Source organism: Oncorhynchus masou, chromosome 32 (assembly GCF_036934945.1).
Source record: "Oncorhynchus masou masou isolate Uvic2021 chromosome 32, UVic_Omas_1.1, whole genome shotgun sequence".
NCBI classification, from domain to species: Eukaryota; Metazoa; Chordata; class Actinopteri; order Salmoniformes; family Salmonidae; genus Oncorhynchus; species Oncorhynchus masou.
The window spans coordinates 86,614,840-86,627,811 of NC_088243.1; the positions used below are offsets into that span (position 1 = coordinate 86,614,840).

Genomic DNA, 12,972 nt, shown 5'->3' on the forward strand with positions numbered 1-12,972 from the left:
AGAGCTTCCCTAGTGGTGCAGACTATTAAGGACCCGGTTTAGGAACCTAACTCTATACAGGTTCAAACCCCACATGTGCAGATTGTCAATATATGTCTTTATATCATCTACAATACCGTTCTCAAATGTGAATTGCCATTAAATCTGGAGAGAAACATATCTGGGATGTATTCCAATCTGCTTTAAGGAGATACGCATTTGCACTGAGAATGTTGTGGTAATATTAGGTCAAACTTAAGTATAACATTTTCTAAACGTTCTTGAAATGCTCTGAGGACCTCCAAGACAAGGTCAAATGTATATTGCGTGAACCTCAATGGTATATTTTGCAAATATGCTATGAACATCATTTAAACGGCATTTCATTCTTACAACATTAAGGGAATGTCATCACAACTAAGCATATTTTGTATTTTGGGAACACATCTCTTGTAATGTATACCCACACTGTTCCGACAACCTGTCGAAATGTTCTGGGAACATTTAAAGAACTCAGAAAGGCTGTCCTGTCAACATTGTAACATCTAAGGAATGGTTTGTGCACCCTGACGTCAGGACCACTTGACTGTTTTAGTGTTATTGGGAACCTATCGCTTGTCATATCCCCACAATGTTCCCACAATCTAAAGAAATGTTTTAGGATTTTTTTAATGTTGCAACATTAGAATGTATTTTTTTTGCAACCTAATAGAAACATTGTAATAATCAGCACAGCTGGACATTTTGTTTTGTTTTGGGAACATAACTAGTTGTCATGTCCACACTTTCCCACAACCTAACAAAACATTCTGGGAACCTTTTAAAGAACTGACAAAATGTGTTCTGGGAATGTTCTTGTAACATCAGGTGAATGTTTTTTGCATCCTAAAAGAAGCAATGTAGAATTATCTGCTCAACTGGACAGTTTTTGTTTCATGAGAATATTTGCAGCAACCTAACGAATGTTCTGGTAACTTTCACTGAACCAATTTGGGTTTGCTGGGTAGCCAGCTGGAGGCTCAGCTCACCATGGTAACAGCAGAAAACTGTAGGAGGCAGTTAAATATCATCTCTCTTTTTTTTGCCCTGTTGGCTAAATATCAGTGACATTTTGTATTCTGGTAGGCCTACTTCTCCCAACACATGGTAGTATATTTAGTAGAATTAATCAATTGTATCATATTGTAAGTGCACACGTGCACTTTGCAGTTATCTTTGCCACATCAAACATGATAATGATAATGATGATATTTTATAAAAAATACATTTAAAAGGTGTACTATCACTATCAAAAAAAGGCAGTCATTTGTCAGTGTGTGGTGACAGACTTGATATCTACTCTGCCATTTGTCAGTGTGTGGTAACTGACCTGTCTCGGTGTCTATCTACTCTGTCAAAAGGCAGTCGTCAGCACGAACCCCAGTGATAGAAGAAGAAGAAAAAACATTAGAGACTGGGCTCTGGATTTGTATTGGCTGAGAAGGAAGTGTGCGTCAGCTTGTTGTCATTGCGTGGAGAGGGATAAATCATACTGGACAGATTGTAAACTACATTCCCGTGGAAGGAAAAGGAGCGGACATACACAGGTCCCTCACACTGTCACGATGCGGGGCATGCAGGAGAGTCTGTGGGTCCTACCTCTTATACTACTAGGGCTGTTACAGCACTGGGCTAAAGGCGACTCATTCAGTCAGGTAATTCCTGCTGTAAATGGATGACTATATTATATAGCCTAGTTATATTACGATTGATACAATATAATTTCATTTGAAAATATGTCTGGGATAACTTAATTGCGACACAGGCTAATCTTTTACATTGTGGCATATTTGCTTTATCGTTTCGGTGTAGTAAAATATTATTCTATTTATTTCACAATCCAGGGCTTGTTGTTCAAATAGAAATAATCAATCTGGGGACAAAACTAAATATGTACCTATGCTTGGAGCGTCACGCCAACCATTACGCAAAACGCGCCTGGTATTTTACTATCAACATTTGTAACTGAGTCTGATAATTATCTGTACTAAACAGTTCATCTGATAATACTTGTGGAATATATTATAAAAAAATACTTGCTTGATATACACTACCGTTCAAACGTTTGGGGTCACTTAGAAATTTCCATGTTTTTGAAAGAAAAACACGTTTTTTTGTCCATTAAAATAACATCAAATTGATCAGAAATACAGTGTAGACATTGTTAAATGTTGATAATGCTGATAATGGACCTCTGTAGCCTATGTAGATATTCCATTAAAACTCAGCCGTTTCCAGCTACAATAGTCAGTTACAACATTAACAATATCTACACTGTATTTCTGATCAAGTGGATGTTATTTTAATGGACAAAAAATGTTTTTTTTTCAAAAACATGTACATTTCAAAGTGACCCCAAACTTTTGAAAGGTAGTGTATATTTTCTAGTTTCTTTGCAAATGCTACACATTTCTATGAGAAAACGGAAATGGTCTGTTTATTTATTTTTTAGTAGATGCTCTTATTCAGAGAGATCTTTAGTAGGGAGTGCCTACATTTCCGTAGAAATCAAACCCGCAACTCGAGCATCGCCACAACACCGTGCGCTACCAACTGAGCCACGTCATCACATCACAAACTACTTGATGTCTCAATGTAATTAATTACTGTATTGGTCATTGTTTTTATCTCCATGGTGATAAAAAGTCTACAGGTACAAACCGAGATGATCAGCCTATGTACAATACAGTAATGTACATTTACTTTAAGTGGTTTGTAAGGATTGTAAATTAATACGGCACAAAAAGTGGTTATTTGATCAAATAAAAAATATTTAATTTGATGTGGATGTTTTGTGTTTTTGGTTTAAAAATTGTTTTGGTTTATTTAATTCGATTTATGAGTTTTGTGTATTTATTCATTGTATTTTCATCTTAAAATACCTGATTTCTTCTTATCCCTTGGGCAAATAACCTACAACAGTGTCTGTCCAGAGCTCACTCTGGCAGGGAAACTCTGAGGGCCCAGAATAGTTGATACAACGTTGCAAGTTCATTGTTGATACAACGTTACAAGTTCATTCCACCGGTAGAAATGTTAAGATAAATTGTAAATTGACACTCCACATGAAAAAGGGTTGGTGACTCCTGGTGTAGCCTATTACCCACACCTTCAGGAGCATAATGACAGGTGGGAGGAGGAGGGTTTGGAATATATATATTTTTGTTCTGGTTATCTTGATCTCTTGCTCCCTCTTTGAGTCATTTGTTTGTCTTAATTATTTCATCAAACAGTGTGCTTAAAGCACATGTGTCCAAGTCAATCCATAGAGGGCCAAGAGTTTTTTTTGCAGGTTTTCACTTTTCCCTTGTAGTTGATTGATGAATTAAGGTGACTGATGAGTAAGGAACGCTCATCACCTGGTTGTCTAGGTATTAGTAAGGAACGCTCATCACCTGGTTGTCTAGGTATTAGTAAGGAACGCTCATCACCTGGTTGTCTAGGTATTAGTAAGGAACGCTCATCACCTGGTTGTCTAGGTATTAGTAAGGAACGCTCATCACCTGGTTGTCTAGGTATTAGTAAGGAACGCTCATCACCTGGTTGTCTAGGTATGAGTAAGGAACGCTCATCACCTGGTTGTCTAGGTATGAGTAAGGAACGCTCATCACCTGGTTGTCTAGGTATTAGTAAGGAACGCTCATCACCTGGTTGTCTAGGTATTAGTAAGGAACGCTCATCACCTGGTTGTCTAGGTATTAGTAAGGAACGCTCATCACCTGGTTGTCTAGGTATTAGTAAGGAACGCTCATCACCTGGTTGTCTAGGTATTAGTAAGGAACGCTCATCACCTGGTTGTCTAGGTATTAGTAAGGAACGCTCATCACCTGGTTGTCTAGGTATTAGTAAGGAACTCCCCTCACCTGGTCATCGAGGTCTTAATCGAAAGGAAAAAAATAAACCCAGTGACACTTCACTCCTCGAAATTAGATTAACACCTCTGGCTTAAAGCATCAGACAAGCTCAGTGCATGTAGTTGATTTTTTTTTAAACACATAGGGTGGGTCTATATATGGAAAAATACACATTTACAAATATAGACCAATCAATTGGTTGAAAGAACAGACGACTCTCAGGTTGACCAATATGTATTTTAAGCGGGGACAGACCTAGACAGATACATACACATGATTTATTATGTAAAACAAGTAGAATAATAGTGCTTACATTCTTGGTCTACAAGACTAGAATGGTAAACATCACTATTGGATGTCATTGATTAGTTTAGATTTTTTTGTTGAAGATTGAAAACTGAGTCGACATGCATTTGGCCTATTTTCTGAGACTAACAGCTGATAGCACCACAAAAAAATTCAGCAGAGAATATGCATAAATGTTTAAACGTGTGTGTGTGTGTGTTTTGATCTTCAGGTGTGTGACACATCAAAAGATGGCACCATCTATAACTACAATGCTAAGACCCTGAATGGGAGTCGTTCAGTCTCCCTCCGTGAGTACATGGGGAAGACCGTCCTCTTCGTCAACGTAGCCTCTTACTGAGGACTCACCTTCCAGTACCTGGGTAAGACTGTCTGGCTTAAGACTAACAGTAGGCTAACAGTTGAATTAGCTAACGGTAGACTAACAGTTGAGTTAGCTAACTCTCCTGTTAGCCTATTGTTAGCTAACAGTAGACTAGCTCCACGCTTAAGCTTGGGCAATATACCGTTGGTATGATTATTACATATATATATGTTTTAATATATAATTTTTTGTTCTTTTAACCTTATTTCTCCCCAATTTCGTGATATCAAATTGGTGGAGAGGAGAGGCGAAGTTTGAGAGCCACGCATCCTCAGAAACACAACACTGCCAAGCCGCTTTGCTTCTTGACACACTGCTCGCTTAACCCGGAAGCCAGCCACACCAATGTGTCGGAGGAAACACCGTCCAACTGATGACTGAAGTCAGCTTGCAGGTTCCCGGCCCACCACAAGGAGTCACTAGAGCACGATGGGAGAAGGAAATCAGGTCCGGCCAAACCCTTACCTAACACAGACGACACTGGGCCAATTGTACACCGCCTTATGGGTCTCCCGGTCACGGCCTGCTGTGAAACAGCCTGGGATCAAACCCGGGGCTGTAGTGCCTCAGACTGCTGAATCTCGGGAGGCCCGCACAGTGTGATTTTCAATACGTTTTTTTTGTGTGTGGGGAGGGGGCACCCCGGCTTGCAGGGTCTGCGTGCTACGCCAATTCTTATAATTATAAGAAATCTAAGATGTGTCAAATAAATTATATCAGGGCTCCTGCTATGCATTTGGTTAACTAACTTGATGGCTAAGTGGCTAGATGTCAAGATCAAGCTTCTTGGTTATCGCAGAGACGTTCAACCGCCTCCTGGAACAAGATCCCTGTTGCCTAAATTGTTTATTTTTATTTTTATACCGCCTCTTGTGTAGACATTCGGTATACCCTGGTATGGTACAGAAACGTTGAGACGGCATGAACATCTGGATACAGCCCAACCTTACCCACACTTAGTTTACCCTCAACACCCCACAACCTGATTCACTGTAAATCCCGCTTACAATGAGCAGGTCCATGCATAGACTGACAGGCTTGACTGACTGACAGGCCTAGATTCAATCAGATCAAGCGTTAACCGGCGTTAGCTGACACCCACATAACTAATGTTTTGGCAGTGACTGAGGTGGAACTGCATTGGGAGCTGTCAAAATCAGTGAGCAGCTGTTCTTGTGATCGTTGTCAGGAAGCCACACCCACCTCACTTGAGTTTGCAGTCAGAAGGAGGGAAGTGTAGGCCATGTAGAAATAATCACGCTCACATAGAAAAATCGAGAAACAAAATAATGAGGTGTAGATTACATCTCCCATTGCAGTGTTGACTTGTAAACAAAGGCTGCGTGAGATTTCTGTGAATGGATCTCCATGCAGCCAATGGCAATGTCCGCTTTAGGTATAATGCCGGGAGTCGCTTTTGGATTTGACAGCTCTAAACGCAGTTCCAACTCCGACATGCCAGAACAACCCGTAATGCAGTTGTCGGCTAAAGCGGATCTGATTGAATGAAGCCCGTAAAACACTCTTCAACAAAGAGAAAGAGGCCAGTCCATATGTGACGAGAAGAGGAAGAACTATAGTGTACGCCCTACTTAATGTACGTTGTTTTGAAATCTGATTTTGTCCTTAAATTTACCCAAGGGTTTATTATGTTGTTATTATACAACCTTTAATCCATCAGTGTGTGTGTGTGTGTGTGTGTGTCATCTAATCAGAGTTGAATGCACTACACAAGGAGATGAAGGATTATGGGTTCACCATTCTCGGGTTCCCCTCCAATCAGTTTGGAAAACAGGAGCCAGGAGACAATCATGAGATTCTGGCCTCTCTAAAGTAAGTATTGTTTGTCTCAGAGATCCGTTAACATGAAACTGACAGATTTCGATGGGGGAATTGTGTATTATGCTAATTAGATGGGGCACAGACATCGACCTTAGGGGGTAGAAAAGACAGTGGTGTAATGTAAACGATATACATTACCAATGTTTTATTACATAGGGGAAATAAACCTGAAACTTGAAACTAATCCAATTGTCCTGCATGCCTGAATGCCGGCGAACAAGACAGCAATACGTCTGTCAATCAATAGAGCTTCTTTTAGTTTGGAAAAGAACATCTAAGGAGCGATATACAAATCCCTAAGGTATAACCCACTCTGAGAAACATATACAACGTTCCTATGGTATCTGGTCCCTCTCGCCCACCCTAGACTCTACTCCTGGCCAGCTTAAACCCCATGTTCACCAGACTAGAAACCCTGTTTTCACCAGTGTCCGCCTTCAGTATATTTGGGTTTGTTACAATCTCTGCTTTCACTAGAGGAGGTTATGTATAACAGGCTTGACAGTGTTGTGGTTCGTATTCGTGTCACATAGTCGATCTATCTAAGGCAATAGCTCAGTGAGCGAGGCACCCATTAAAAAGGTCCGTTAAGTGGCTCAAAAGCATGTCTAGGCAATGGCTGTGTCCCAAATGGCACCCCATTCCCTAAATAGTGCACTACAGAGCCTCATGGGACCCTGGTCAAAAGTAACAGTGCTTCCCAAATAGATTGCCATTTGGGAAGCACGCCAGTGATAAGCGTATCTATCTCTCCTTGGGTTCCAGGCATGTCCGACCAGGAAATGGATTCGTTCCAAACTTCCTGCTGTTCCAGAGGGGGGATGTGAACGGAGACACAGAACAAGGAGTCTACACTTTCCTCAAAGTAAGCAAGTGATTAGGGTTGCAAAAATCTGGGGACACACCCAAAATGTCCAGGCCTTCTAGAACTGTTTTAACCCCGCCTTCTAGAACTGTTTTAACCCCGCCTTCTAGAACTGTTTTAACCCCGTCTTCTAGAACTGTTTTAACCCCGTCTTCTAGAACTGTTTTAACCCCGTCTTCTAGAACTGTTTTAACCCCATCTTCTAGAACTGTTTAACCCTGCCTTCTAGAACTGTTCTAACCCTATAACCCTGTCTTCTAGAACTCCTGCCCACCGGTAGGGGACAGCTTTGGGAACCCCACCAACAGGCTGTTCTGGGAGCCCCTGAAGATGAACGACATCAAGTGGAACTTTGAGAAGTTCCTGGTCGGACAGGACGGAAAGCCCGTGATGAGGTGGTTCCCCCGGGTCCCAGTGTCTGAGGTTCGGATGGACATCATCAAATACTTCAATCAACTCTTATCCCAGTCCAACCAGCAGAACATTGACTAAGGTTTTACTGTGGTTGTGTCCCAAATGGCACAGTATTCCCTATGTAGTGCATTACTGGAAATTCATTACATAAGGAATAGGGCGTCATTTGCGACGCTGCCTGTGTTGTCATCAGGGCTGGGGTCAAATTCCATTTCAGTTGAGTAAATTCCTGAATTGAAATGGAACTCATTCCATCCCTGATAGGCTGGATTAGATGTTTTTTTTTATAGATTTATTAGAGATCACTCCTTTAGATACATGAAATCACAGTGGAACGGTTTCCAGGGTTCAGATTAAACTTCTTTCTAGACTAAACAGCACTTTCAAATGGAAATCCTCCAATGACTATGCTTCAAATTTTAATTTCAGGAGTAGGCTTAATCTGGATCAAGAAAACCAAAATGGTCCTACAACACTTCCCCCCCCCCCCATCCTTTTCACCCCCCCTCCTGTAAAAAAAAAACAACAACAGACAAGCCATACGTAGAGTAGAAATCAGTTGATGGTGGTACTGGGTAAGGGTTGTAGGTCATAAAGGAGGTGGCATGTTGTATGAAGGTGAGGCTTGAAAACAGTGATTCTGTGGTGCCAAGCCTGAGTTCTAGGGTCCAGGCCAGTCCTTCAGTGCATTCAGGCTGGGCCTGGTAACCCTAGGAGCCATGCTACCTCCTCGTCCTGCCACCCAGACCAGATGCCTATTTATCCACTGCTGCTGCCTGACTAATTCATGTCAATAAATCACATCAATGCACCATGGAGCCAACTTCTTCCTGTAAATGATGATGCCCTGTGGTGTGTGGCCACTCACATGCTTTCACAAAATGTCCAGGTCAACAATGGTTTGTTAAAGAGAATCTGTTATTTTAAGTCGAAAAAAAACAAACATTTTTTTTTTTTTAAATTGAAAATAAACACCAGAGTAAAAATGTACAAAGACATTTAGGATATGTTTATTAAGCCAGTCAAATAGAAAAAGTCTCATCACATCAGTAATGTGCTTTTGCCTCCTGCAAAAACTCCAGAACTACAAACCAGAAAAAGACAACCGCCAGAGGAAAACAAAGCATTCCTTTCAAAGTGCAATTCAACCTTTAAAACGTCACCATTCAACTATTGGACCATTCCGGAATCTGTCTTTTAAAAGAAAAGACTGTTCCAACTATTTACAGTGAACATTGTGAATAAAACACCCATCTTTACCAGCAGTCTGAATGAAACAAAACACAATAAGGATTATAACATGATACATATTCAACCCTATATAGCTTTGAGTTATCGGTTTGATTCAGGAGGAGACACAGAACATTAGTTCACCACCAAAATCAAAATCACACATCGGGAGGATTGGAGCTCTAGGGTAGTGGCCAATCCCCAAAAATCAACCCCTCGCCCCCTAACCTCCAGACACTAGTCGACATAAAGCATTGGCAAGGTATAAGCAAATACGCCAACACTAAATTCACCTTGTCATACAAGGAGTTTTCATGGTTGCCATTTTGTCAACACCTATCCAATCCTCCCAGATCAACAGTAGTACCTGGGGTAAGGTACGTGGCTGGGAATTTAAGCCCGGCTCTGTTGACAGTGTCACAAAGGTTCACAGGACTGTCGAGTAGATACTGTAGATAGTATGGAGCTGCTGGTCTGAGAGGTGCATTGAGACAGAAGCCAGCTGAGTCAGGAATGGGACTCAAATGGCACCCTATTCCCTATATAGTGCACTTCCTTTAACCAGAGCCGGGAGAGCAAGGGTAGTGCACTATACAGGGAATAGTGTGCCATTTGGGTAACAGTCCCTGTCTGGCGGAGGTGGTTTATCACTGGGCTGTTACTGAGGTAATGGCTGGCTGACTGAACCTTAGGGGTTAGTCGAGTCTCGGTTTTAAAAATCGCTTAATTTCCTCGCCTCTGACTGATGCAAAAAGGACATGACTGACAGGCTAAAGCAATCGGAGACCAAATGGTACCCTGTTAACGCGATAGAAATTCACATATTAATGCACTTACAGCGCCTATACTGACCATACTGCTAGCGGAGCGCTCAGGCGGGCTAACGTTTAACGTAACCAGAACAGGCCTACACATTACAGTAGTACTATCTAACTGTCAGCAGTAGGGAAGGAAGGGAAGGAAACGAGACCAGGAAAAGGAAGCCATTCAAGACTATTGGGACAAAGCCTGGGTACACTACGACCAATGACCCAATTCTCCAGACATGACTGGACAGCTTCGTGGGTAAATATGTTGAGGAAGCAAAGGTGCATTTTTGGCCAATCAGGTGCTCTTGTGAGGGTGTGTGTGTGTAACGAACATACGATGTCAATAGCTACAATATATTGGGAGTACACTAACATAGAAAGAACAGCATTACTAAAGACAAGTGATTTACATTGAGTTAATGCAACCATCAAAACAGTAGATTATAAATAAATGATCAATAATCACCACAGCCATGTTTTTTTGGCATGATATACCAGCTAAATTCACTTCCCAAGTTTGATGTGTTATAACAATCACTTTATGAACAGTTACACTTATAGTACAGTTCTAGAACACCAATGGCACTGAAAAACAACCACGGTTACGCTTCTATGAATCCAATTCCAAGGCAATTTATCTATAGAATTATATATCGTTGGAATGAATACAAGTAGGATTGGATGTTATTGACATGGGAGAATGGACCCCTTAACCCTACAAGTAACAAAACTGTTTGTAAAAAATAAAAATAATAATATTTGCAGTGGGACGATCGTCAACAGCTGATAATCACATAGGTATTTTGTTTTAATATTACATTTCGTTAATTTCAACCTATTACACAAAATGACTTCAGTTCCTGCATAGAATCATTTAAAGCAGATATTGAATCTCCCCCAAAAAATAATACGAGGTTTAAAAAAAAAGAAAACATCTAAATGGTAATATTGATGTGTTATATTTCTGAATAGCGAAAACAGTGTTTGTCTCACAAGTAGGCTTATAAAAAGGCAAGTATAAACAACATTACAACAGGATATCTACAGTTCAGTAGGAAAATTATAGTTCAAATCACACCGGGTTAACAGAAAAGTGATTCATGCTTCTACCACCCAGCTGGCTCCATGGTGAGGCAACGAAAGAACCACCGGTGGAGAGGCCCTTAGTGCTTTCCAGGGTCAATATTCTGTCGCTCTCTTTTTACAAACACAGTTGCTGTGGACTGATCTATAGACAGAGTAGAGGAAACAGTTTATTTAAAACATCTCATTGATCACACAATCAGCCACTCAGAGAACAAAAGAAAAAGAGATAGAGAACGGGGAAAGCAAAAAGAGACCATTTGTGAATGGATGAGAGAGAGAGAGAGAAAAAAAGTGAGAGATTTGCAAAAATAAAATATGTTTCCCTGGTAGGGTTGAAAAATTCTGGGAACTTTCCCAACCAGAAATCCTGGTTGAAGGATTCTGGATTTCCTGCTGATGCAGCCTTATTCCGGGTGACCTTCAAACCAGGTGTGAAGGAATGTGCATTTATAATAACCAATTAACCTGGGTTCATGCAAGTGACTGAATGATCGTGCGTGGGAGGAATCCTCACCATCAGTATTTGCAATACGCACAGAACATTGTTTGGAGAACGGAAAGGGATCTCTCAGATTCAAGATCTCAGCTTGGAGAGAAGAAGCTTCGTGAGGTATTAGTCGGTCACATGCACGAACCAAATGTTAATGACGAATTATTTATGAATAATTAATAAGCTAAATCAAGCAAATATATATTGTCAGCAGTACAGTGGTTCTTCCTCTAAAAGTTTTGAGCTTATGCTGTGACTGTTTGTGGTAGATGGTGACAGTGTGTGTGGTAAATTGCGTAATTCTGGCAATAATGGCTGACACTTAAATAACGTGCCATAGAATACTGCAGCACCCTGCAATATGTTCTGCAGTACGCTGCAACTTTTAAAAGGAAGAACCACAGTATATACACAGTACTTTCGTAATGTATTCAGACACCTTCACTTTTTCCACATATTGTTACGTTCCAGCCTTATTCTAAAATTGATTAAATTGTTTTTTTACCCACAATACCCCATAATGACAAAGCAAAACTTGAGTCTTTTTGGGTATGACGCTACAAGCTTGGCACACCTGTATTTGGAGAGTATCTCCCATTCTTCTCTGCAGATCCTCTCATGCTCTGTCAGGTTGGATAGGAAGCGTCGCTGCACAGATATTTTCCGGTTTCTCCAGAGATTTTTGATCGGGTTCAGGTCCGGGCTCTGGCTGGGCCACTCAAGGACATTGAGACTTGTCCCGAAGCCAGTCCTGCATTGTCTTAGCTGTGTGCTTAGGGTCGTTGTTCTGTTGGAGCAGGTTTTATTTAAGGATCTCTGTACTTTGCTCCATTCATATTTCCCTCGATCCTGACTAGTCTCCCAGTCCCTGCTGCTGATAAACATCCCCACAGCATGATGCAGCCACCACCATGCTTCACTGTATGGATGATGCCAGGTTTCCTCCAGACGTGACGCTTGGCATCCAGGCCAAGTAGTTCAATCTTGGTTTCATCAGACCAGAGAATCTTGTTTCTCATTGTCTAAGAATACTTTAGGTTCCTTTTGGCAAACTCCAAGCAGGTTGTCATGTGCCTTTTACTGAGGAGTGGCTTCCGTCTGGCCACTCAACCATTAAGGCCTGATTGGTGGAGTGCTGCAGAGATGGGAGAACCTTCCAAAAGGACAACCATCTCCACAGAGGAACTCTGGATCTCTGTCAGAGTGACCATCGGGGTCTTGGTCACTTCCCTGACCAAGGCCCTTCTCCCCCGATTGTTCAGTTTGGCCAGCTCTTGGAAAAGCCTTGGTGGTTCCAAACTTCTTCAATTTAAGAATTATGGAGGCCACTGTGTTCTTGGGGACCTTAAATGCTGCAGAAACATTTTGGTACCCTTCCCCAGATCTGTTCTTCAACACAATCCTGTCTCCGGGCTCTACGGACAATTCCTTCGACCTCATGACTTGTTTTTTGCTCTGACATGCACTGTCAAATGTGGGACCTTATATAGACAGGTGTGTGCCTTTCCAAATCATGTTTAATCAATTGAATTTACCACAGGTGGACTCGAATCAAGTTGTAGAAATATCAAGGATGATTAATGGAAACAGGATGCACCTGAGCTCAATTTCAAGGCTCATAGCAAAGGGGCTGAATACTTATGTAAATAAGGCATCTGTTTTTAATAAATTAACACATTTCTAAAAACCTGTTT

General features: G+C 41.2%; 1 protein-coding gene and 1 pseudogene across 7 annotated transcripts in view; one reads left to right on the forward strand and one right to left on the reverse strand.

The window, feature by feature from the left end:
- Window positions 1–1,492: 1,492 nt before the first annotated feature.
- On the forward strand, window positions 1,493–8,474 carry LOC135526765 (glutathione peroxidase 3-like; annotated as a pseudogene).
- A 183-nt stretch (window positions 8,475–8,657) lies between these two features.
- tnip1 (TNFAIP3 interacting protein 1) overlaps window positions 8,658–12,972 on the reverse strand; it is a 49,432-nt gene continuing 45,117 nt past the window's right edge. For all 7 annotated transcript variants that reach the window (XM_064955403.1, XM_064955402.1, XM_064955405.1 and 4 more), the window contains one exon: window positions 8,658–10,930. In XM_064955403.1, the coding sequence (XP_064811475.1) occupies window positions 10,866–10,930 (65 nt within the window). In that variant the 3' untranslated portion in view covers window positions 8,658–10,865. The remainder of the gene's footprint in view (window positions 10,931–12,972) is intronic.